The sequence below is a fragment of the Peromyscus leucopus genome, chromosome 5 (genome assembly GCF_004664715.2).
Source record: "Peromyscus leucopus breed LL Stock chromosome 5, UCI_PerLeu_2.1, whole genome shotgun sequence".
In the NCBI taxonomy this organism is placed as follows: Eukaryota; Metazoa; Chordata; class Mammalia; order Rodentia; family Cricetidae; genus Peromyscus; species Peromyscus leucopus.
The window spans coordinates 58,355,445-58,382,397 of NC_051067.1; the positions used below are offsets into that span (position 1 = coordinate 58,355,445).

The 26,953-nt window shown below is 42.7% G+C and overlaps 1 protein-coding gene across 4 annotated transcripts in view; it reads right to left on the reverse strand.

The window, feature by feature from the left end:
* The window catches only part of Sfmbt2 (Scm like with four mbt domains 2), a 186,559-nt gene that overhangs the window by 90,920 nt on the left and 68,686 nt on the right, over positions 1-26,953 (reverse strand). For all 4 annotated transcript variants that reach the window (XM_028891484.2, XM_028891440.2, XM_028891451.2 and 1 more), the window contains exons 5-7: positions 14,362-14,450; positions 12,145-12,391; positions 7,519-7,616 (exon numbers count right to left, since the gene is read on the reverse strand). In XM_028891484.2, the coding sequence (XP_028747317.1) occupies positions 7,519-7,616; positions 12,145-12,391; positions 14,362-14,450 (434 nt within the window). The remainder of the gene's footprint in view (positions 1-7,518; positions 7,617-12,144; positions 12,392-14,361; positions 14,451-26,953) is intronic.

Sequence of the window (26,953 nt, forward strand, 5' to 3'; positions counted from 1 at the left end):
AACCCTTTGGCTATACCAGACAGGAAAAAGAAGAGCATTCCTTGCTTTGCCACACTCGGTGTCTCTCTGGTCCCCAACCTAAGTCTTGAACACCAAAACAGAGAAGAGACTCACTCTTCTGGGCTAAATCTATCACCACCCTGACAGGGTTCGAAGCTTGAAAACAGAAGAAATGAAAACACCACCAAGTGGCAAACATCTGCAATCCAAGTACTCGCTAGACTGAATCGGGAGATCACGAGTCTGAGGCCAGCCAGGGCTAAAACACTGAAGTAAAGTTTAAAGAAATTAGAAGGTTCAGAATCTTTGGTGTGTCATGAACAGACTCTTCTGTGCAGGTATGTGTGAGTGTGGGTATGCACACACACATATATGTGCACATGTGGATGCAGGTCTGAAAGAAATCTATGGGATAGTTCCTCAGGCACCTTGTATTTTTCTTTTCTTCCTTTATATTTTATTTGTTTGTTTGTTTGTTTGTTTGTTTTGACAGATCCCTAGAGCTTTATTGCCTGGCTAGTGAGGCCCAGAGGCCCAAAAGTCTCCCCCCCAAGACTAGAATTCACACCATGTCTCCCCGCTTTTTCAGAAGGCACTGCAAAGTATTTACCAACGCAGCCCTCTCTCCAGCAACATGAACAAACTCTTAGGAAAGCGTGTGCGTGGGATCTTTGTACAAAAAAACAAATGGCCTCAACTAGTCCTCTCCCAGCTGCCCCTTTGCTGTGTTTATGAAACGTAACAAATTCAGAAGGCAAACACAACACACGGATTAGAGGCACCTCGTGCCGGCCAATCTCACCAAACTAGATCAGCCACTGTGACAACTCTATTTACAGACGGCAAAGGTGAAAGGTGCATTTGTCTCCCACAGCTACCTGGATGTACTTTTGGATCTGCTTAACAGCTCTTTGTGTCAAATATGACAGAAAATGAACCACGCCAGGACACTATGGAAGTACAGCCTCCTGCTGTGTTATGAAGAACCACCTGTACAACAGTGCCCCAAACGATCCTAATCACTGACCTGAAAATGTTCTATGGCCTAGAGACATTGTAGACAGTAAAATGTCACAGGACGGTGGCCCCATGTAAACAACCCTACTGTAGGGTCATAAGGAAATACTGGGCACATCATCATATTTAGCACAGAATACTTGACAACAGAGTGGAAGAGAGTGATGTGGGTTTATACATTTTGTTATACTATACTTTATTGCTATTTTAGAGCATAGCCTTCTATTTATTAAAAATGCGTGTTACATCGGCAACAGCCTCACGCATCTCCTGTTTACTACACATTCCAACTGTATGTGTGAAAAGGTTGTGAAAAGTGACCTACACCATCTGGGATTTTAGAAGAACATTCTGTGCTGTTCAAAGAATGTCATGACCACTGGAGTATGTCTTTCTCAGAAGACACCTCTATTGTTAAACAATGCACAACTGTACTCAGACTAGACATACTTTGTTTTCGAACAGGGTTACATGAGTCCCAGGCTGGCCTTCAGCTTGCTCTGTTGGCCAAATCTGGCCTAGACCCTCCTCATTCCACTCTGAATAGCTGAGATTGTCCTATCACATAGCTTATGTGGTGGTAGGAATCAAACCCAGGGCTTTGTGCATGCGAGACAACCACTCTACCAAGTGAGCCACGTCCCAAGCTCCAGCTGTGCTTTTGATCTATTAAGAACTCTGGTGAAATAAAAACCTGCTATCCTGACCTCTCTGATACCCATAGGGACGGATGAGGAATTGGGCAGAGAAGCAATAACAAAGGCAATCATAGCTCAAGTTTCCCGTGTACATATTACATAAAAACAGCCCTCTCCTCAGCTGCAATAAAGAAGAATATGGAAGCATGAGACCTCACTGTTCAGCCATGTCTCAACTGTTTGGTGATAACACCTCGATACCTGTGGTAGGCAGGAGTCAGGTGAGAGGGAGAAAGAAAATAAGCAGACTAGAAACAGAACCCATCATTGAACACCAACTCTGTCAGTGCATTCCTCCAGCACACTGCGTTTCCATTGTCTGTTTAATGAGGAAATTGAATCTATGTAAGAGGGAACACACAACATCACACAACATGAACACAATGGAAGTTCATAGGTCCAAGGGTCAGAGAGAATCAGGAGGACTAGGGAGGTGGCTGAATGGTGCTCGTGGTAGAAGCTTGATGACCTGAGTCTCATCCCTCAAAGACCATAAAAAAAGCTTTGCAGAGCAGCATGTGGTTATTCATTATGGACCAACTCTTAGTTTTTATTCTGTATTGGCTCTATTTTGAAACCAAGTTCCCACAAGCCTTTTAGTCATATATATATTTGAATCTATCTTATCTTTCTGGATTAATATAATTAAACCTGTCTCTCTTCCCTTTCCCCTCTCCAAACCCTCCCACACACCCCGCCCCCTGCCTGCCACTCTCTTTCTGTGCAGACACTGAACTAGAAAACTGAAACAACAAACACTGTTGACCACAAAGCTGGATGGACATGTCCATCGGAGCTTCATTAATGGTAGAAAGGAGCTTGGAGGAAAACCTCTTGATAGCTCTTTTTAAAAGATAAAAATAGCACAGTGGCAGGGGATAAGTCAGTTAACCAAACCGGGGGGGGGGGGGGGGGGGCGGATTAACCCAGGGGCTGCAAACAGGTGAATGCTATTCTATCACTGACGTTTGCGTCCACATATAAAGGGATCTTTAACAGAGCCCTAGCAGAAATCACCCAGATGGTAACACAGGCAAATGTGTTCTAAGTAAGAATCATGTGACCGTGCAACATGATCCCCCATGCCATTATTGTTGTTGGTTATTTTTGAGGCAGAGACTCAAGTAGTCCAAGATAACCCCAAACCCCTTGGTTCTCCTGCCTCTCCCACCACGGTGCTGGGATTACAGTTGTGTGCTACCACATCAGGTGTATGAGGTGCAGGAGACCAAACCCTGGGCTTTGCACACCACCACGGAGCCACATCCCCAACCCCAGCCCTTCTCTGCCATTTTTAAAGAATAAGTTCCTTCCAGAATAGGAATCATTTTACTAAACCTTTGAAAGCACTAAATCCTTAGGCGGGTTGTCAGGGAGAAATCCTTATTATCCTTACTCATTTTCCAATAAAGTATATTTTCTGATGTCCCTCAGTTTTTATTTTAGCTTATGACATTAACTGCTCATCTTTCAACTGAGTTTACATTTTGAGGATTGTCTCTATTGTCCATAAATGGTCAGTCAGAATGCCTTCAAAATGGCACAATCTCAAAGTTATTCGGTGTTTTGTCTCGGATCCAGGTGCAGAACAGCAAAAAGCCTGCTGATGAGCTTCTTGGTGTATTGTTTCTGCTTGTGTTAGGCAGAGGGAATTCGGAGCTCATGAACATGACTGACTGCGCGAAGAGACGCGGAGCGTGAGGATACATCGCCCAAAGAAAGGAGATGCGCATAATGAGATGCATTCCCTCAAACCGCCTACTTTATCTAAAGTGTAAAAATAATAAAAAGAATTGCCTGGAAACACTGCTCATATCTGGCCATTAAATGTGCTTAGCTTTGACTTATATCTCATAACAGCAGAACACTATGGCAATTTTCCATAACAACATGCATCCCAGATGAGTCACTGCTGAATTCAAACATATATTCCTGGTGCTATAACGATAGGAAGAGAAGTCTGCTCACTGAGAAACCCTGATCATAACCGGGGGGGGGGGGGGAGAATACACACACACACACACATATATATTTGTATATATATGTATATGTATATATATATATATATATATATATATATATATCATCATTACTATGTCTATGGAGATTTATCGGGGCTGGAGAGGTGGCTCGGTTGGTAAAGTGTCTGCCGTGCAGCCACGAGGACTTGAGTTTGGAGCCTTAAACCCATGTAAAGCTACGGCAGCCTGTGCCTGTAACCCCAGCACTTAGTAGGAGGCAGAGGCAGGAGGATGGCTGGAGCCCGTTGGCCAGCTAGTCTGGCCAAATGACTGAGTTCCAAACTGAGTGATACTGTCTCAGAAAACGAGGTGGAGAGCAGCTGAGGAAGGTAACCCATGTTCACCTTTGTCCTCAACACACACTGGAATACAAACGTATACATGTACCCATGCACACATGTATACATACATATAGCATGAAAAGGAAAGTGGGGGGGGGTCAGTTTTATAGAGATCTACAGAAGAATATTGCAGGGACTCTTAACAATCCATGTGAGAGGGAAAAAAAGGCATGAAGCAACTGTAGAGACCATCTGACCTCATCACACACCACACACGTTCTGGTAGTTCCTCTGAACATAATTAGCAATTCAGCAGAGCATTTTTTTAAATAAAATTACTAACTGTATGTGAAATGTAGTGGAATTGGATAAAAAAGTTCATCCCCTTCAGGTTTACATCTGCTGGAGCCCATGAATAGGACACCTCATGTGGAAACAAGATCTTTGCGAATGTACTTAGGATGAGGTCGTTCTGGGTTAGCATAAGGGCTGTTCCAATGGCCAGTGTCATTAGTAGAACTGGGAAATGTGGACAGACACACAGGCTATGAGGTCACGTGATCATGAGAAGCTAAGAGGAAAGAATAGACTGATGTCACTACAAACCAAGGGATTTTAGATGTGACAGGTGCCCCAAAAGTCGGACAGACTGCCAAACACATTTCTCTTCAGGTGGATTCTGAACCCGTTCACAGCCTGATTTAAATTATAACCTACAAAAGTATGAGAAAGTAAACTCATTGTTTTCTAAAAGTCGCTCAGTCCGTGGCAATTTTTTACAGTAGCCTTAGGAAACAAACTTTTCTCAAGGCCTATAAATTAAATATGGACTCCATGCAAATAAAATTATCTTGTCCTCTTCTCTTCTCTTCCATCAAATAAAATAAGACATTCTAAAAAGTATCTCACACACTTTAACAACACCAGTACTGAGTACAGCCAACTTTTCCTTATGAAGTGCCTACCGCATACACCCTCCTTGTGCTAAGCCCCATGAGGTATTCAGCACCTACTCTTGAAGTTATGCTTAGTTATAGCAGAACATTGAGTACAATGGTAATTCTGAAATGGTAATGCATCAAAAAATAGTCTGAATTCTCATAGGATGAGTTTAAAGTGAGGAAAGAAGATGACTGCATTTTAGAAAATGCAGACCAACTTAAATTAAATCTTGAAATCAGGGCAACAAGACATAATGGTCTTTTGCAGAGAATAGCTACCCAGTAAATGTTTAATGAATCGGTTCCTTTTTAATTAAAAACGGATCGAGATTATTAATGTTTCTGCCTTTCAAGTCTTAGTATTCACTGTTCTAAGTACAGTTATATGTTCAATTAATCCATAAGTATATTAACTAGGAATTTTTAAATCTAGTGAGTTAAATGCATGTGGTCCATTCAAGAATCTGTTAATTTATTTGACAAATCATTATTAAGTGCCAGGAATTATGTTTCCAACCATGCACAAAACATATAGCCCTCTATTTCCTGGAGCTTCAAGTTAGTTAAAAAGCGGTGGCTGTTAGACACAGAACCACACAAATGACTACACATTACTGTGGCACATACGATACCCAGGAGCTAGCTGATCACAGAGCCTCATCGAGGCTGGAGACTCAGACGAGGAGCGCAGGTACAGAATTTCTCTGAGAATTAATAGTTGAGATTGGAAGATGAGTAAAAATTTAACAGGAAAAAAAAAAACAATGCAGGTGAAAAGGAGCTAGAAAATTAAAAACAACAACAACAAAAACCATGAGGAGGTACCCAGGGAGACTCGTCACCACACAACACCCTAAGGACACACACAACACCCTAAGGAACAAGGATCTAATTTAACCAATTCAGTGAAACCCAAACTGACGTCTTCAGCACAAAGGTCTGGCACTAACCCCGTTAACAGTGCATACTCCTCTAAAGGTTCAGAAGCTAGAACGCCAGCTACCTCCAAAAGCAATGGAAAACAAGGCCTCGCAAAATAAGTGAGGACAGTGAGTACTCTGGAGGCTCTCACGAGCCCACCTGGAAGATCAACACCCACTCCCAAGCCCCTCAGACTAAAATGGCCATGCCTAAGGTGGCAATATGATTCTAGAAGTTAAGAGCTTGCCAATCCACTGCAGTTAAACTATGTTTCCTTCTCCATTTGCTGCTGTAGGAGGACCCGGCAAAAGCCTGGTGCGGAGCAGACACTCCAGACAAGTCTCGTCAGACATTGAGAAAACTGAGTCTAAGAAAAAAACTCCCCCCCTCCCTCCCTCCCTCGCCCTTCTCTCCCTCCCTCCCTCCTCCCACAGCCCCCACCTCCACTTCTCTCTACCTTTCAAGTGCTAAGATTACAAGTGTGTGCCGCCGTGTCCCCCTTTTTCACATGGCCCTGAGGGACTTGAACTCAGGTCTTCCTGCTAGCGAGGCAAGCCTGACCCACTGAACTGTCCCCACAGACCATGTTTAATTCCTTAAAGAAAACAGTAAAATTAGACTTGATGTAATTTCTTCTGTCGATTCAGTATGGAATGGGGGGGGGGAGATGAAACAGATTTTCATCAGAGAGCAGAATAAACAAAAATATTTTAATCAACATCCCATGACATGAATATTTATGAAAAGTCGTTTTTAAAGTAGTAATGGGGAGCAGACACAATTTGCAGAGTTTAAAATGGAAATGGGCAAAGCAGGCAGTTTCCTCACCATGGAACAAGATTTGCCGTACAGTAGTTTTCCTTTACTTTTTCAAATTGGTATGTGTGATGTATATGCACAATATGCATGTACATATGATGTGTGCATGCATGTGTGCCCATGTGTGTGTGTGAAGGCACATACATGCCACAGTACACCTATAAAATATGCCTATAAAACAAGAAGACATCCTCAGTTGTCAGTCTACACAATGTCTCTTGCTCACAGCACTAGGCCAACTGGCCCATCCTGTCTCTGCCTCCCATCTCACCATAGAGTGCTGGGATTACAGGTGTGCGTTAACACCACGGAGGGCGGGGGTTACAGGTGTGCATTAACACCACGGAGTGCAGGGGTTACAGGTGTGCATTAACACCACAGGAGTGCAGGGGTTACAGGTGTGCATTAACACCACAGGAGTGCAGGGGTTACAGGTGTGCATTAACACCACAGGAGTGCGGGGTTACAGGTGTGCATTAACACCACAGGAGTGCGGGGTTACAGGTGTGCGTTAACACCACGGAGTGCGGGGGTTATAGATATGCCTTAACACATCCAGCTGCAGATGTGCATCAACATGTCCAGCTTTACATGGGTGCTGGGATCCAAACTCAGGACCTCATGCTTGCATGGCAGTTGCATTACCCTGAGCCATTTCCACAGCCTCCCAACAGTTTAGTTTATATTTGAAAAAAGGGAGAGGGGAGGGAGGGGTGTGAAGAAACAAGGAAAGGAGAGAGAGAGAGAGAGAGAGAGAGAGAGAGAGAGAGAGAGAGAGAGAGAGAGAGAGAGAGAGAGAGAGAGAATATTCACAACTCACCTTAAATACTTCCATTGGAAGAGGAGACTCTGCAGCAACAATTAGGGATTTTTCCAGAGCACATTTCCATTCAGAAGTCATCTTTAGAGGATAGAGTTCTGTAGCAATAGCAAACCACAAAGAGTTTAAGGACTGTAATTCTGTTAGTTGGTTCTTTAAATGTTGTCTTCCTCTGCTCCTAGGATACCATAGCAAGTGTCAGTGCTCACACTTCCGCGTGAGCAGCCACCTGCTAAAGGAATTCTCGGAAACTAAAGAGCGGTTGGCTTGGGATTCTGCTATCAGAAATGGAGACTGCTTAACAGGGCTCTTCCTCGGGGAACATTTGTGTGTGTTCTGTTGTCTTCTGTAAGTAATTGAGTGGCATTAATCCCATTGGCAAGACCTTCCATCGTCTACAGCCACGATTCTTTGTATCACCTAAAACATCCTCCCACTGATGGAGAAATCATTCTTTGGTAAATTTCTAACCTCTGAATAGCGCTGGTCCAGCACCCACAGTTATTATAACACTCTCCATTAAATCTCAAGTTCTCTCTCTCTCTCTCTCTCTCTCTCTCTCTCTCTCTCTCTCTCTCTCTCTCTCTCTCTTTCTCTCTCTCTCTCTCTCTCTCTCTCTCTCTCTCTCTCTCTCTCTCACACACACACACACACACACACACACACACACACACACACGGCCATATAAGTCAGAAAAATTATTAAAAGGTAAATTAAAATTTACAAACCAAGTTTTATATTTATACTTGAAATATTCCTAACATACCACATGTCGCCCATATTTTTCCCCCAGGCATTGGAGGAGGGGGAAGATTTACACACAGAGGCTATACAGGCTGCATGCAAAATTAAAAGGGGAAAAAAACACGTTGAGCACTGTTTTCATGTATTGCTGAAACTGTAGGGGAATTTTATGGCCTGATCACAACAGATTTAAGACCTTATCAAAATAGGATTTGTGGAAGCTCTCACTGGAAGTAGATGTGTTTATATCGTCCCTATATCAACCCTCACTGCCTCAGACAGACTGTTGGGATATGAATATGAATTTAAGCACACTTAAAAGGCAACATTAAACCTTCAGGCTATATTTTTAATTTCTTGCATGTCTGCTTTTTAGCATGAAGCCATATATTTGGATCTCTACAGTTTCTAAACTCACCTTGAGCTCAAAGCCCCCATGTTATAGGAGTTTATTTTGTATTTGGGGGGATATAATTATAGTTGCTGAAAGACCTTATCAGACTTAGCCAAGTTACCAACACACTGTCTGCTGTCTTGAACAGAAGGTGACTTCGAACACAGTATCTTCTATTTGCCTAAGATTCTTTCTAGCATTTCATATAGGACTTTCTACCTCTAGGAGAATATTTTCCCCTAATCTGGCATTTTTATGTAGGAACAGAAATACATGTGATTTTCCTCAGTAGAGCTAACGTAAGCCTTCTTTCCTTTGGTTGGGTGTTTTGTCATAGCAATGAGGAAAGTCACTAACACAGATGGGATCTAACACCATGGCAAGGCACCATCTTTTCTGCAAAGGTAAAACTTGGTTTGGACAGCCTTCTCTGCCACCTGTGAAGACGAAACACTTCCAGGATGCAATTCACAGAGCACAATGTTCCCTGTGCGTGTTTTAGCAGACAGAGCCACCCTGGGTACACCAGCGAATTTATGAACAATAAACAGGTCTATTAAAAGGACATAAAACATGTTCTCGAAATGACCTGCACTGCAGGGAATTTAACAGTGTTCATCAGACTCCATTTACTGGTCGTGGGAAGTCATAAACAATTAAAAAGATGGCCTTCACCCATCTGTCACCAGGAGCCTAGAGGAAAGTGAGGAGATCTCCCTTCATGCAAAAGTTTGCAATGTTCTGGTAGAAAGTGTTACAGAAAGCAACCACATCACCCTAAATAGAAAAATAAATAACTAACCATAAGTAAATGGAGGCCTTGTGGAAGGGGCCCCTTTCCAGATGTCTAACCATCACCATGAATCTATTCCCTCCTTCTCCGTACCAATGAGGAAAGACTGAGCAATGGTAATTAGGAGACAGGAAGTACTGGAAAATGTTATGAATTGAATCTGTGTCCTTCCAAATTCCTACGTAAAACCTCGAATCTCCAGTGTGACATTTGGAGAAAAAGCTGTAGAAGGTCATGAGGCTTAAGAGGGGTCTGGTGGGATGGCCCTTTAAGAGAATTAGTGTATGCTAATGAACTCCACGAAGAGCCAGTAGAAGCCAGGGAGCCCTCACCAGATCCCTAGAAATCTGGCACTCCTGTTTCAGCTTTCCAGACTTCAGAACTGTGATCAAATAAACGTCCACTGTTTAAGCAACCCAGACTCTGGTGTTTTGTTTGGGCAATATAAGAAAAAAAAAATTCAAACACACCAACTCTTTTGAAAACAGGAACAGTTTAGGCAAGAAGTATTTCAGTTCTATCCTGAAATTTTCTGATTCCAGGATCTACCTAAATGTTTGAAAGAATGATTTCTTTTTGGAAGAAATCAATGTGAGAGAGGTTTAAAAAAAAAGTCTCGACTTAGAAAAGGACAGAATTTTGTTTCCTTAGTTTCTGTAAGACCAAAACATCTATCATGTCTTCTAAACATCTGCAGCTGAAGAAGTGGGCTTCCCAACCTATCCCTGACTTGACAACCTTCTTGGAAAACCAAAGGCTAGCCCCAACACTCTGACCATGGTTTAAATCACTTGTCAATCATCTGATGTATCTCACACACAGAGCACAATTGCATAATTGCCCCCATACTGAAGGATGGGATGCCTTCATTTGCTGTCTGTCTGCTCTCAAGTGCCAGAGTTCAGGCTAGACATGGAAAGTCCCACAATGCTAGATCCTCAGAAGTAGATAGTATAACATCCAGTACCTTTCCCAGAGTTTCCAATGAACAACGACCCAGCCACTTGCTATTACCTATTTCTATTCTATCTGCTCAGACTGAACAGTTGAGGAAGAAAGTGTCCTTTAGAAAGTAAAACAAGAGAGTAACACAAAGTGAGAAGCGGGGATTATTTACAAGCATGGTGATGACATTGGAGAAAAGGCATGGCAGAGGGGATCTCGCAGCAAGGTCAGTTTCCACAGCCTTCCTCTCAATGTACACATGTAGTCTACTCTATTTCCCCCAATGCCACCTCCGCAACCCAACTCAGTTTTGAGTGCTGGTAATTTTGTATTGGGTTATTAGTGTCTGGGAAGAAGAGAATCAGCCTAATATTTTCTATACTGTCTGAATTTGTATTCATTATGCCATTTCAGTTCAGGAAATGGTGCTACCATTTAAGTGGCGCAAGGTACCCTGAGATTTGAAATTAATTTACACAGATATAACATATCGGGTTCTGTTCCCATGTGTAAAATCGGAGTAATAATTGCCTCTTTTCTCAGGGGTATTATTTCACTGAAGGAGGTAGCAGCCTCCAGTTTTCATCTTGTAACTATTATATTTGAGTGACATTTTGCCTTTTACTTTCTCTCCCATATACAACCATTCACACCAACACTTTAAGTGTTGGAGAAATAAACTGTCGACAAATCACTTGTCCAGTCTTTAGACAAACTCATGAACTCTTCTGTGAAATCAGCGTTATGTCCTGAAATTTCTAAGACAGATAAGCACGGTCTAGTCATGCATTGTAAAGACAGAATCATCCAAAGTGAGAAGACTCACAAGCAAATGTTTCTTAAAGGGAGATTTTCCCCTTCAGCTTTTGACTTTTAGTCCTGGGATTCACAGAAAAAAGACAGGAGAAAGAACCTAAGAAGCAACTGGAAACTCTTTGCTTTACTATAAATCCTTGCACTGGCAAGGATAAGTTCCTTCCAGAATTTATAAAGCAATTAGGCCCTGGGCTGAGATTTACACAGCCACCTTTCCCCACAAGTAAATTTTTCCTGCCAGGTTATGAATCCCTGGGCAAACTTGAGCTCAATCTTTTCTCACAGTATGTTGTTTGTTATCACCCAAAATGCTTAAGGTATAAAAGGATTTCTTGGCTGAGTATCAAAATGTCGACAACAACAATACAGCTATTATAAAAGACCAGGTTACACATCTATCTGCCTGTCAGATTTACCACAGATGTAAATACACGGGGTCCAGAACCAGGAAATGTTCCACAATCAGAGCCCTTGAGTGACAGATGCGGTAAATATAACTTCTCACTTTCACGTTCACAAGACTCACACTGGCAACCAACACAGTAGCAATTTTAAAGAAGCCATAGACTAATTAGTTGTTCTAAATATACCTGTAAAGCTGACCACAGAATAAAATTCTATCAGAAAGAAGTATTTCTTCCTTGGCTTATGTAGGTGCATTAACAATGTGACATTGCTGTTCCGAGGTTTTTCACCAAAAGTTGTAGGGAGTAGCGTGGGTGCAATTAGAGTTCCCAGGTCCTAGGCCCAGCACATTTCATTGCCTACTGACCTCTTACCAAACTTTTGGTGAAAAACCTCGGAACAGCAAAGTCAACACAATTAAAATCCACACACTGGCATGTAAAAGACACATCAGAGGATGCGTTCCGAGACACACCCACAGGAGGTTGCTATCTCAAGCACGTCACAGAGGAAAAGTGTCAGCTCTTACCTGAAGGTGGATCCATTCTGTATTTATTCTCTTGACACCAACCAACTGGTCGAAGTCTGTAATCCAAGTAAAACAACCACTGGTCATAGGATTCAGTGTCCTCCAATCCCACATAGCGAAGGCGTAATCTTCCTCCGACATTTTCAATCACACTAACTATCCAGTACTGAAAGGGGTTCTGGGAGTCCTGCAGCTCTAGTAAGGAATCAACTGTAATGAGGTCTATAGGGCCTTTCCCTCGCAGAGGCTGTTTAAACAGAAGCAAAACTCCGTATTTTAAACTTGACTTTAAGGTTCTCATGGAAACAGATGACAGCAGAAGATAATATTTTTCTCACACCATCATCCAAGCTATTGCCAAACAGTCTGGCATTACCCCCCTCCCCAATCCTCTGTTCAACCATCACCCCCACACACACCCGCTTCCCTTTCCTCCCTCACACACATCCACAAGCTGACATCATTTCCCAACAACAAAAAATCACAAGTAAATAGAAAATAACAGTTTATGCTGGTATTTTATCACACAAATTATCCTTCCCAAATAAAATTGCATTTGTTAGAAATTAGTACATTTTAAAGCAATAAATTATACTCAGATGCACCCAGAGCTAAAATACCTGATAACAAAATATCTATTTTTCAAATTGACAGATGTATCTACTATAGTGCTATAAATTTATACCGTGACCCCTTAAGAGAAGAAGTTCACCCCTGTCATCACCGATGAAGTGAATGAGTGCAGATGTGTACAGGTGACACGGTTAATATACGTGTGTGTTCACTTACATTCAACTTCTTATTGTGTGTGTGTGGGGGGTATATGGATAGTGCAGGTGCACATGCCTGTGCATGAGTGGAGGCCTCAGGACAAGCTCAAGTGCTGTTCCTCAGTCATCATCAACTATTCTAACAGGGACAGGGTTTCTTTCTAGCCTGGAACTTCAATTAACTAGGATGCCTAGCCAGTGGATCTCCGGAACCTGCCTTCCTCTGCTTCTTCAGTGCTGGGATTAGAAGATCAAGCATTTTTTTTTTGTTTTCTGTTTAACATCTGGCTATATTATGTGAGGTTACTCTACTAATTAACCTGGGCATTAGTTTGGAAAACGTGTAAGCACTACCCTTTCTGAGGAACTTTCTTGGCATGTGAAGAGAGTAATTACTACTTAGCCGGGCAATTGGTTTGGGAACATTTAAGTACTGCCCTTTCTGAGGAACCTTCTTGGCATATGGAGAGTATCTGTTTAGTCAGTGTCTTAGGCAAATATGTTTAACAATTAACACGGTAAGGCAACTTGTCCCTATGAAACGAGTAATCATCATTGTAGTCTTTTAACCCAATGGTCAAAGTTAGCCATTAAGATAAATATATCAGGCGAAATTAACACAAAACACTTTTGAACACTAGATCACATGGTGGTTGTCTTATGTATTAATACCATAACCAAGGAAGAAAATTAATGTTAATAATAATAATAACAATAATAGTAATGATAACAAAAATCCACATCTTATTCCCAGCCATTCACTTAGGGCTCCCCTTTCCTGGGGTACCCTTGAGACAGAATTGGTAACTTAATAATTACATGTGACACACTGCCTTTGTCTTTCTGTTCAAGTACACATAAGAACTATTAATATTTCATTATAATGTTTTCAAACAAAGCATCAAGACTCAAGATTAAACTACTCTGCTTCTATGCCTAACACTTGCCTTAGCTACATTCCAATACAGTCAACCGTGTCTCCTCTTATTTTATGGAGAAAGCTAATCAATAGTCTTAGGTGACACATACATGTGAGATCATGGAGATATTATGCACCCGGGATGAACAACTAATGTTGCTACTTATTAATGGGCTCCAGAAGACTACAGTAAGAACATAAATCTGCTTCGTCATCACCTGCCGAAAAGTTATCCTACAAGATAAGGCTTAAGGGTAATGAGAAGACATCCCAATACATAACTATCTAATGCACTCGAACAGAGAAGACTTCCCACGTATTGATTATAACACAGGAAAACATCAGTCAATACCACTCAAGTCCATCACCTATGTAATTCAGTAAAAAACAGGAAGTTCAGCTGTGAGAATAAAATCATCTGTGCCCACATGTATCTGCAGAAGGATATATGTAAAGGTGCCTCTAGGTTTGAGATCACAGGACCAGGGTGCTTCAGGGCTATAATAGATGAATAATAGCAATACATACACCTTCCAGAAGGTTTGCAGGTGCTGTCCGAGAACCAGTCAAATCACGTATGAGGAATTCTGTCCAGTCTGCGTACTTCTCTTTGATTGCTAGTAAAACAAGGGAGAAAACAAAACCCTTCAACACATCAGTGGAGTATCAGACACTCAAGGGTCACTGCAGTTTTCTGTGTGTCGAGCTTACGTCAATGTTTTTCTGAATTTTATGCCTGATGATTAAGTAAAGAATAATGAAATTGCAGTCACGTATCTGTTAGCAAGCATGAACACCATACCTACCATGCACCTGGGCATCTAGAGAGGGAAAGAACCTGTGGCCCTTAGGGTTTACACCCATTTAGACACCTGTCAGAAGCAACAACAAAGACATAGCATCGGTTTGGAAAATTCCAAGAGAAAGCGGTTGAGGAGGGCTAGAGCATCAGAGGCACATTTCTCAGTGTGCAAACAAAGCCAGGCCCTGACTGTATAACAGGTGTGTAGAGCAGGAGGCAAAGAGGGGTTTTTCAAGAGAGAAGAAACAGTGTACGATAATGAGTGGCAGCCTGAAATCAAGAAGGGGTGGGAGGGCTCCAGGTAAGCACACTTCACAGAGAAGAGACATTCAGTGGACAGCTGGACACGTCCGTCAGCACAGACGTTTCAGAAACTGGAGGTCTCTGTGTGAGAGCAATCTTTTAAGACTACGAATGTCTGAGTGCAAACAAAGATGACAAAAGAGGAAAACCAGGTGCCTCTGTGTCTAGGGACAAAAGCATGGGCTGGAAAACACGGCGGACAGCGCTGTAAAAATGAATGGCGTGCGTCGGAGACGTTGTGTGAAAAAGGCAGTCGGGACTGAGGAGGTGGTTCAATCTGGCCAGTGATTGCCGTGAAAGCATGAGAACTTTATAGTTCCATCTCCACAACCATTAAAAAACAATAAAGGAAAGGCGAGAGGAAAAGCCAGGTTTGGTGTCTTGTGCTTGGCATCTCAGCACTGGGGAGGTGGTTTGCTGCTCTTGCGGAGGACCCCAGGGGGGTTCCCAGCACCCATGTTGGGCAGTTCACACCTCAGGTCCAGCTCCAGGGGATCCAACAACTCTTCTGCCCTGTCGGCACTTGCACTCGCAGACTTTCACACACAAACACACACACACACACACACACACACACACACACACACACACACACACACACTAATTAAAAACAAAATAAATTGTCTTTAAAGTTTCAACAGTCTTAGCAAAACTGGCATCAGAATGGAGTTCAGCAGCACACCCCATCTTTACCCATCATAAATATGGATCTCATGCACACACTCGCCCAGAATCCATGAAGGATCAAGTTCCAAACTAACAACCATCACCTATGATGCTCCTACCACCTACAAGGACTGAAATCAGAGTCCTGTGTGCCACAGTATCATCCCAAGCCCTGCTCTTACCTCTTCTTTTACACCTAGGGGTCCCCCACAATTTAGAATGCCATTTTCTTTATTTTAAACATGCACACTCATGTGAAAAAAAATATATATATATTGTTATGTGGAGGAAAATTATATCTATGCGAACTGTTGCCATCAATAGAAAATATAATAATCATTTTTTTCAATGCTATAGTAGTTTTTAAAAATAATTTAGTTCTTTTTTTTTCTTACACTGATGAGGGCTTGAACCCAGAGCCTCAAAAATGTTCAACAAGTGCCCTGCCGCTAAGCTACAACCCCAGCCAATGATGCCTTTCATAAAATTAGCCCTCCTGCATGGCAGAGGCGACGGAGACCAGAAATAAAGACACACGCGGTAAATTGGCTGACGCTTGCCATGTGCTTTGTACACGAAGACCTCCCATTACCCAGTTTCTCTCCTTTCCACGAGGCTGTCCTTAAGGAGCTCTTGCTCTTACCGAAGAAAACAAGAAGAGAATCAGCCGCAAGCCTCCAACAACCCACGTGCCGTACATCAAGGGATCTTTCCACTGCAATCCGCAATGCTCCCAATTTTTATAAAAAGATAAAGCAGTCCTAGGCAGGATGAATAGCAGGAAAGTATCTGCCGATTCCAAATGTCAAAACATACAACTGTATCTAGAAATACAAATTTTGTACCCTATCACAACACCAATAAAGCAGTAAGGGCCCCTGTGCTGCTGGTTTTCCACGGGCTTAGCAGCTGTACCTGAGTCTAATGGTATTTTACTATATCATCTGCGACCCGTGACTCCACAGTCAGCGCTCCGCAGCTCAGGCTGCAGCCTGGCGGGATCTCTGGTCCCACTGGTACCAATTCTCCTGCTGCCATCAAATACAGTTTTTAACTAAGTCTCTGTCATTCTATTTACCAATAAAGACTCAGGAGTCAGATGTGGGGGCGAAAACCTGCTATATCAGAGAGGCCAAGAAGCAACCTTTTTGGCCAGAGACCCAGGAAGAGAGCATCTCTCCAGCCATCTCCAACCAAAAAAAGACTGCCAATCTCCAAGTCCATCCCTGCTCCTTCCTGTGTGTCTCTCTATCCGTCTTCCTGGCTTCTCTGTATTATCTATGGCTAATTCCTGTCCAGTAGTTGCTGGCTCTGCCCGGCCCCCACCCCATCCAAGGTTGATTTTATTGCCACAGTCTCAAGTTTAACAGTATGATCAAATATCCTCCAACACTACGCTTCACAGAATTTTTGTCTACGTCTAACAGAAAACAAATTCATTTTCCTCTTAAGGTCATTCAATAAGCATGTAGTCCAAGTCAGCATTTATGTTAAAATTTTAAATTATGCAAACACATTATGAAGACACAGACAATTGTGGAATTTAAATTATCCTGAGAGCTAGAGAGGGGGTAGCCATGAAGATAGTCCTGAAATTTGCATCTTGTGAGCCCTGGGCTACTGAAGTCTTCAGACTGTCCCTTACCATGTTTAGGTAGAAACTTGGAAGGGATCCTGAATATCCAGGACAGGGAAAACGCATTTGTAGCCTACAGAAGTACACTGATAGCCATAAGTTAAAAATGGTGGTGAAACAATTCTCAGGAATTTTGTGCATTTTAAAAGAATTGTTTCAGGTAGCATTTAGCCTTCAAAGCTCTGAATTTTCAAACAAATGACAACCCTATCCTAATAAACCCCACCATAGGTGGACATGGATCCTGAGAATACACCACAGGTTGTCTTCTGGCCTCCACAGGCACAGGCACAGGCACATCAGCGCTAAACACATACAAACACACCTACATGAAAAATGAGAAAATACGTGAACAAGTAAATATGTCCCTAACATAAAACTAAGTAAAACAAATTTACAGCTCTCTCAATTGTACATGTTTTAAGCAATTTCCAATTTGGCTATGTTATAGAACAATTCCAGTGCCCTGGGGAATCCCTTAGAGTTCACTGCAGTGGAAGCTGATGGGCCTTGTTTCTTGTGCCCATTTATACTGCAACACGCAAGGTTAGTACTATAAAAGTTTATAACACATCTCCTTTTAAGACTCAGAATCAGATGTGTATTGATGCAAGAAAATTTTCACAGGAAAGGAGGTTAAATCTCTACCATGGTATTTATACTACACACTAACTGTCAGAAAGCCTATATATAACCTGTTCTGCACCATCTATAACACACCCATGTGCTGTAAGGAGGGAAAGAAATGATCAAGGGCTGGAAGCCAGAGCTGTGTAACTCCAGCTGAAGGAAATTCTACCAGGACTTGTCAATTACCAACCTGTGTTTCAATCTATAGAATGTTCTAGAAATTCATAAGAGGCACACAGTCCAGATCTTTATATTTTATGTTTTCATGTTATTTGTGTGTGTGACCATGTGTGTGTGTGACTGTGTGTGTGTTTATGCATGTGTGACTGTGGGTGTGTCTGTGTGTGTGACTGTGTATGTGTCTATGTGTGTGTATGTGTGCCTCTGTGTACCTGTGTGTGTGACCATGTGTGTGTATGTATGCATATGTGTACATGACTGTGTGTGTCTCTGTGTGACTGTGTGTATGTGTGTGATTGTGTGTGTGTGTTTGTGTGTGTGTGTGTGTGTGTGTATGTAGGTACATATCTGTACTTGCATGATGAGCTCAGAGGTCAGCCTAGCGCTGACCTCAGGCATCATCCACCACATTTTTGAGAGATGGTGTCTCTCACTGGTCTAGAACTCGCCAGCTAGGATGCGCTCTGGGATCCTGTCTTCACCTCTGCAGCACTAAGATTACAAGCACCTGCCAGCACATCTGGCTTTTACTATGGGTTCTGGGGATCGAACTCAAGACTTCAGGCTTGTGCCACAAGAGCTTTAAGGACTGAACTGCCACTCTTGTCTCATTGCCAGATCTTAATATACATATATCTCCAAATTTTTTCCAAAGTTCTATTCAGTTACGGTAAGTAAACACAAAACTTTTTCCAAACTCCAAGTTTTACTCCACAAATGTGTCATTTGAGGAGGAACCCTCATTGTGACACTGAGATATAGAAAACAAGAGCACAGACTTTTTGTGAAGACATTTAGGCATGGCCCCAAATCCCACAGCAGCTTTCTTAGGATTAGAAGGCAATAATCGTAGTGACAGGCAAGAGATTCCTGTCCGTTTGCACGCTCCGGAAAAGCACCCGTTCTGCTGGATTTCAAACCCAATCGAGTGAATGTCAACACAGAGCTCAAGGAGAGGTTGCCTCTTAATAAGGATGTCACCTTCTCCAGAGCCCAGCCCAAGGGTACAGCTGTCCATTTGAGCAGATGGGAGGGGACCGTGCACCAAGAAGCCTCTGCTGAGCAAGCAGGGAGGAGTGTCACATGGATTCACAACGGCTGTGCGTGTCCCTCAACCTCCCACGTACGCAGTGAACTAGAGAGCACCAGCTACACCACGCCTTTCCACCCATCCGGGAGGCAGAGGGAAGTCACAATGCAAAGGGTGGGGCTTTTCATTTGAATATCCTCCAGGCCAACACTGAAATGGTTTGGGATGCTGGCCTGTCTCTCAGAGGTTAAAAACACAGGATATTTGGTTGGGCTCCATGAACAATTGTTTCAACTCACTTTCCACCAGGCCTTCTTTGAAGGTATCCTGTGGACTGTAAGATTGTTCTTTAGTCTCTGGTGGTTTCTTCCTTATAGGATCTTTTTGTTTGTTTGTTTGTTTGTTTTGTTTTGGTAACAAGTGAAATTTTTTGAACCCTTTCATTAGAGTAATTTGGGAGTTTTCCACTCTCCTATTCCCTGGGTCTTCTTTCACTCCTGGGGACTGTATTTTTTTTTTTTTTTATCTTCATCCTTCTTTCTTATGACAAAGGTTTTCCTGGGGTCTCTGCAACATACAGTCTGGAATGTGAGGCAACAGAAAACCTAGAGAGACCTGGTTTTTACGTGTAAGAGTCTTTTGTCTAGTCTCCATGTGTGTGTCTGGTGCCCATAGATGCCAGAAGAGGCTGTTGGGTCTCTTGGGACTGGAGTTATGGAGTTATGAACTATATGTATATGGTTATGAACCACTATGTAGGTGCTGATAATTGAACCTGGGTCTTCTAGAAAAGCAGCCTGTGCTCTAACCACTTAGAAACCTCTCCAGCCCTGAGAAGACTAAACTTTACAATAACAGCTTGGGCAGCAACTTTTGACAAGTCAGAAAAGGATTTTAAATACTTAGTTAAACAAAGTGGTAATGGTGCTGGATGAAAAATACATGAGCTTATTTCCACTAAGATGAGAACTACAGAGATCTTTCCCATGAAGGTTCTGAGGAAGAATCTGCATTGATATTTTCATATTGTGTTCAAGTAAAACTGGTTTTACAAACAGGACAGACCTTCTTATTACTCAACAGGACTGAAACTTTCCCTGTATACAAATAGACTAAACCACATAGAATGGTTGGTCAGGTGGACAGATGCAAATATTCTTAGCACTCTCTGGTGCCACAGGCCTGTAATCCCAGCTACGGGAGAGACTAGAGCAGGCAGAGCACAAAATTTAAAGCCTGCCTGGGTCACAACATGAGATCAAGGCCAGCTGCAGCAACTTCATAAGATCTGGTTCAAAATAAAAATTGAAAAGAGGACTAGGGGTATAAGTCAGTGGTAAAGCCTTGTCTAGCATGCACAAAGCCCTAGGTCAAATACCCACTAACACACACACACACACACACACACACACACACACACACAGGTGCACGGGAGGGTTTATTTTGTCTCGTGGTTAGAGTACAGACCCATCATGGAGGGACATGACAGTGGGTGTGTAAGGCAGCTGGTCACACTGTATCTGTGGACAAGAAAAGGCCAGGCAATGTATGGAACCTTAAGGTCACATCAGTGACTACTTCCAGTGATAAGGCTCCACCTCCTAAAATACTGCACAGTTTCAAAAACACCACTGCTGGCTAGGGACCAAGTTCAAACACACAAGCCAATGGGGGCCATTTTACGTTCAAACCACAACTGCCTATAGTCACATAAAGACAGCTGGAGGGAAAGTTTTGAATGAACTCTTCAAGACTTTCAGCTGTGTGAGCACACCTGCATGATCGCAAAGGGAGCAGCCAGAGTGACTGTGTTCTAAAAAGTAGGGCTTCACAGCAACAGCATTTCAGAGCTACTGAGGCAGTCACTGTGATGACTTGAGAGTTTTAAAAATAAATGGCACAAAACAGAAACACTGGCCGGTAGGATGACTCAGAAGGTAGAAGCGCATGCTGCCAAGCTTGATGACTTGAGTTCACTCCCAGGAAGCCACACGGTTCTCTCTCCACAGAAGAGAACTTATGCCACAAGTTCCCTGGGCCACCACTTGTTAGCCCCACCCCCACCTCCACACACACACACATACTAAATCAATAAGTCAATATTTAAAGACAAATAAAAATCTTTAAAGAACACAGTAATCATTTGATTATCATTGGTGATGGCCTCCTCTCCTGACCCCGGTTGGTGCTGTACTGAAATTGTTAAATATTTACAAGGCTGCTCCCAGGTTTACCTCACCAGAAGGAAACCCACCAATGGAAGAATCTTCCTATCAAAGTGCACACACAGGACCAAAGGCATCTCTGTGGGATAAGGGCATGGGGACCCACAGGCCTTCTTCTTCATAAGTTCTTGGTCTTTGGATCCTTTTTAGCTGCCTCCCTTTCCTGAAACAACTTCTTTTTTTTTATGTTGAATTATTGGTTTACATATTTTATGTAGTATAAGTATGGAAATATAATTTTACATTTAATATTGTATTATATATGATTTCTTATCTCTATTGAAAAGACGCATAAACAAATACCAGCAGTTCAGTAACAATCTTGAAATAACACTTACCACTACAACTAAGCAATGTATTTTGGAGAATCAGCTTTTTGTAGATGGAAGTTTCTGTTCCACCAACACTCCCAAATACCCAGCAGTTGCTTCCCAAATTGCTATACAGAAGCTTATATTAATTAGATCTATAATTTTTAATCTATGTTTAGCCATGTGGCTTGGTACCTTTTCTCATTTCCACATTCTCATCATGCACATGAACTATGAACCAAAGGCTGAGGGGCCCCCAACTGGATCAGGCCCTCTGAATAGGTGAGACAGTTGATTGGCTTGATCTATTTGGGAGGCATCTAGGCAGTGGTACCAGGTCCTGTGCTCATTGCGTGAGTTGGCTGTTTGAAATCTGGGGCTTATGCAGGGATGCTTGCCTCAATCTGGGAGGAGGGGACTGGACCTGCCTGGACTGAGTCTACCAGGTCAATCTCAGTCCTCCGGGGAGGCTTTGCCCTGGAGGAGGTGGGAATGGGGAGTGGGCTGGGGGGAAAGGGAGGAGGGCAGGAGGGGGGAGAACAAGGGAATCCATGGCTGATATGTAGAACTGAATGGTATTGTAAAATAAAAGGAAAAAAATTAAAAAAAAAGAATCTACATGGGAAAAAATTGGTTTAATAAAATGCTGATTGGTCAGCAGTCAGACTGGAAGTATAGGCAGGGCGAGCAAACTAAACATTCTGGGGAGAGGAAGGGCAGAGTCAAGAGTCACCAGCCAGATGCAGAGGAAGCAAGATGAGAATGTGGAAATGAGAAAAGGTTCCTGAAACTTCTTCTTAAATTCACCATGTATGAGGCTGTGAAGTTTACCCTTAGCCATGTGCGCAGAGGAGACTCAGCTGAACAGCCCTGTCTCCAGTAAGGCTACCACCAAGTGAAGCTACTTCAGAGAACAGAGATCAATGGTGTCAAAGGCTGCTGTTAGGATGAGATGAAGTCTGAAGAAGACCGTTTATTTTTATGACACTGTTTGTTTAGAATTCATTCCTATGAGCAAAACAACAAAGGATTTGTCAGATACCGACAACCTACTCTACTGTGTCATTCTGACAATTTAAACTCTGGTCATCAGTGTACAAGCTCCCTTCTCCCTCCATCCTTGCCAGTATTTTATAGGATAAGACTTCACAAGTCCACCAGTGTCAAGTATATAAAACTTGACATTTTTTTAAATTTTCATTTTCATTGCACTGATTGTCATTATTATCACTATCTTATGACAATTCAGGTTCCCTTCTGGGAGTTCCCTATTTGCATCTAAGGCGTGCTTTTCTATAGATTCTTCTTTTCAGAAGATAACTCACTGTTAAAGTGCTCACCATGCAAGCATGAAGACCCAAGTTCAGAACCCAGCACCAACATAAAATACAAAGCAGCGTGTTGGCACTCCCTTTTAATCCCAAAGCTGGAATGGCAAATGCAGGGGATCCTTGGAGCTGGTTGGCCAGTCAGCCTAGCCAAATCAGTGAGCTCCATTATAGCAGCCCCTTTCTCAAAAAATAGAGACATGGAGGAGGACACACAACATTGACCTCAGGCCACACATATAACATATTCACACACGGAGTACACTGATTTAAAGGAACTCTTCATATATACTGGACACTCATTTCTTGATCAATACAACCCGGTGTTCAGCATGAGCCTGGGTTCATTCAGTTCCTGAACCCTGTGGGTCAAACTTCGAAGCTTGGCAGTGTCCTCTGTAATTTGGTTCCTCTCCATTATCCTTTCTTTGTTTGCAACCCTAATATTTCTCTAAGATCTTCTCAATTTAATGAACCCCACGAAGGCTCAGCAAACACACTTCCATGTGCATGAAAGTAAGCACATAGCTTCCTGGCCATCTCTCAGCACCTCACCCAGCCATTCCTCACGGGTCCTCCCTGATCTGTGATACACGGCACTCACCCCCTCAGTCCCCGGCTCTGACCCGTCACAGTGTGTAACCATGCTTGAATTCATCTGTACTTTCTCAAGAGAGCTATGCACTGCCACAGCCCTTGTGTTCACAGGTATACACCCAACCCCTAGAATAACAGCACACCGCAGGCATTTGTTACAGTTATTAGTGTTCGCTTGCAAGAAGGGCTGTCAAGTTAGCTGCCTTTACAAAGTATATCTGTTCAATTCATCTTCCGAGGAGCTCTCAAATCCAGACTAAAGTCACTGCCACCGCAAGCACTGTGCACACCTTTGTCAGTACAGCTCAGCTCAGCTCAGCTCAGCATCAGAGGTAAAGCCTTAACAACGTACTGCATTTCTTTCTGATGGCTATTACATGAGGTAAATTATCATCTATAATTTTAATTTCAGCCCCTAGGATACAGAAATAGAGACAGCAGACCAAAGGGACCATGGGCATCTTTCCCTGAAGTTCCCACCATGCTCTTAGGACTCAAAATGATCAAGATTTACAGAAGAAACGGCATAGACAAGCTGTTTTCAGGACCCTGGAAGTGTAACCCACGTTACTCCACAGTATGTCTGTTAGAAACAAGAAGTCAAAACAGCCTCTAAAACCATTATAAGGAATTTCAAACTTTATTCTTAATATGTTTAATTTAAAACTATTCGCTGGTTGGAGACTTTTTTCAACCAGTAAAATATGGGGTGCCTCCTGTCCTTGCCCATTCGCTCCAGGTCTTTTCTAGCTGTTAATACCTCATTTTTATAGACGTTCCTGCTACTGCTTTAAACAATCTCCAGTTTTTACAGAACACCCTACAGAGAGTTAGCTTTTCCCCTCTCTTCACTAGGAAAATTTTCCTATAGGTCTGTTATTCATTCCCAGGGCAGAGAAACTGCTGAATGGGAATTGACGTTTCCCTCAAGTCCAGGGCTCTAAGTTAAATGGAAACTTGGCTTCTTCAAGATTCTTATTCTCTTTGCTCTGTCTCCTCTTCATATTTGACACACTTCTTCCTGAGAAGCTGCTTTCTTTGCTGGAGCAAAAGAGCTGCCATTAAAATACTTTCCAACGTTCTCCCAAGATAGATGTTTTAAAAAGAGGAGGACTTGGAAAAAATTAACATTTTCATGCCCTTTGTAGATGAACATCTACATTCTCTGATGCAATGTGCCTGTCTCTGGTTAACAGCATTCCAGTCACTATCTGTGATAGTTGATTTTATATGTCCACTTGACTGTGCCATGGAGTCCTGATGTATGGTCCAATATGATTCTGGGTGTTTCTGTGAGGATGTGTTCTAAGCTTCTAAAGCAGATTGCCCTCTCTAAGGTGAGTGAGCCTCATCTAATCATTTGAATGAAAAAAATCAGTGGGGCTGGGAAGATGGCTAGACAGTAAACTGCCTGCTGTATAAGAATGAAGACCTCCGGGCGGTGGTGGCACACGTCTTTAATCCCAGCACTTGGGAGGCAGAGGCAGGCGATCTCTATGAGTTTGAGGCCAGCCTGGTCTCCAAAGTGAGTACCAGGAAAGGTGCAAAGCTACACAGAGAAACCCTGTCTTGAAAAAAAAAAAAAATGAAGACCTGAGTTTGGGTCGCCAGCAGCCCCCAACACGCGCATGCACACACACACACACACACACACACACACACACACACACACACACACGCGTACATACACAGAGGTGATTGCTTATGCACACAAACACATACACACATGTATACACTATGTGCAGGCACCAAATGAAAATGACCTAGCTTCCAGAGCAAAGAAAGCCATGGAGCATCATCCTGGGGGGGCTGGGGGGGGGGCTCAGCAGACACCCCTAGGTCTTAAACTGCCACTCTTTCCTAAGTCCCCAGCGTTTTACACTCCCCTGGCAGGTTTATGACCTTCCAAGTCTCCATAATCTTAAGTGTGAGTGTGCATTCGTGTGAGTGTGTATGTGGTGTATAGGTGCAGGTATGTCTACATACTTCCTATTGTTTTATTTCCCTGGAGGACTCTGATTAACAACTGCCTTATTATCTCTATTCAAAAAGTTCAGTGGACAAGCAGGAAAGAACAAAAGTACTTGCCAAAAGAAAGATCAATCATGTGACACTCCTACAAGTGTACCTTAGACAGTAACTAGTAAGAAACTTGAGATAAACTTGTGGCCGCTGAGAAAGCCACTTAATATAGGAAATGGCAGCTCTCTGACAGCCCTGCTGAGTTGGATGGAAGCTCCATCCCATAACGGCTGTGTGACATTAGAAAAAAACATCTAGCCTATAGGTGTAGGTTTTCACCTATAAAACTGGATTTACAGTATCAACCTGGTAGAGCTGTAGATGTGTTAAATGTGATCACTTGTGGATGCGGGGTCTGTGGACTCAATAAGAGAGAGAGGAAGAGACAGAAGGAGGGAGGGAAGGAGGGAGAGGGGAGGGAGGGAGGAAGGGAGGGAGGGGGGAGAGAAACTGAATAAGGCAGGGAGATGGTCAGGAGAAGGAGGGAAAGCGAGGAAGCAGAGGTCACATGTACTAGCAAGGACGATGGTAACATGATCACACCCCCAATGAGCTACGAGAGGGAAATAAGCCAATTTTAGAATTTATTCAAAAGGAAGTTAATTGAGAAGTCACATTTTTAAATTTCAAAACTAAAACCCAGACAACTAACAAAGTCAAATCACTGCTTCAAACAAGAAGAGGAAATGGAATTACATAGTAAATTGTTACGACTAGGGCATTCATTTGTGTGAGGGCTACAACCACATTTGGCACATCCAAGACTGTGACCTTGGTCTATACATCACATGGAAAGGCTGAGGATGGAGCTCACTTCATAGAATGACTGCCTAGCATGCAGGATGATCTAGATACAATCCCTAACATCACATAAAATGGACATGAATGGATGAGAATCAGTAGTTCAAGTGTGCCTTTATCCACCTAGTGAGCTGAAAGTCAGCCTGAGTTACACGAGACCCTCCCTCAAAAAACAAAAGGAAACAAATAAGGTCACCTTGTATATTTGTAAACAATGTTTACAATACATTTCTGCACCCTGCCCTGCTCCCACATATCTCTCAGCATTTATTCCTGCACTCTGTCCTCTCTTGACTGATCTTCAATGAAGAGTGCTCTCACTTCCGCCCAAAGGCTGCCTCCACCTCAACTGGGGTGGGCAGATGTGGTCCTGAATTACTTTTGTCACTGTGTACCACAACATCCTGCTACCAGAGCCTAGAGCTCACAATGAATCTACTTTCCCCTTAACCAGTGATGGGTAGACTTTTTTATTTCTTCAGAAAACAACTAGAAATCTGCACAACCTGGAAAGACCCGGTGTCTCACAGAAACTGTAATGGTCCTTATCTTCCTGGTGCTCTCCTGGGAACAAGGAACCAACGTGATC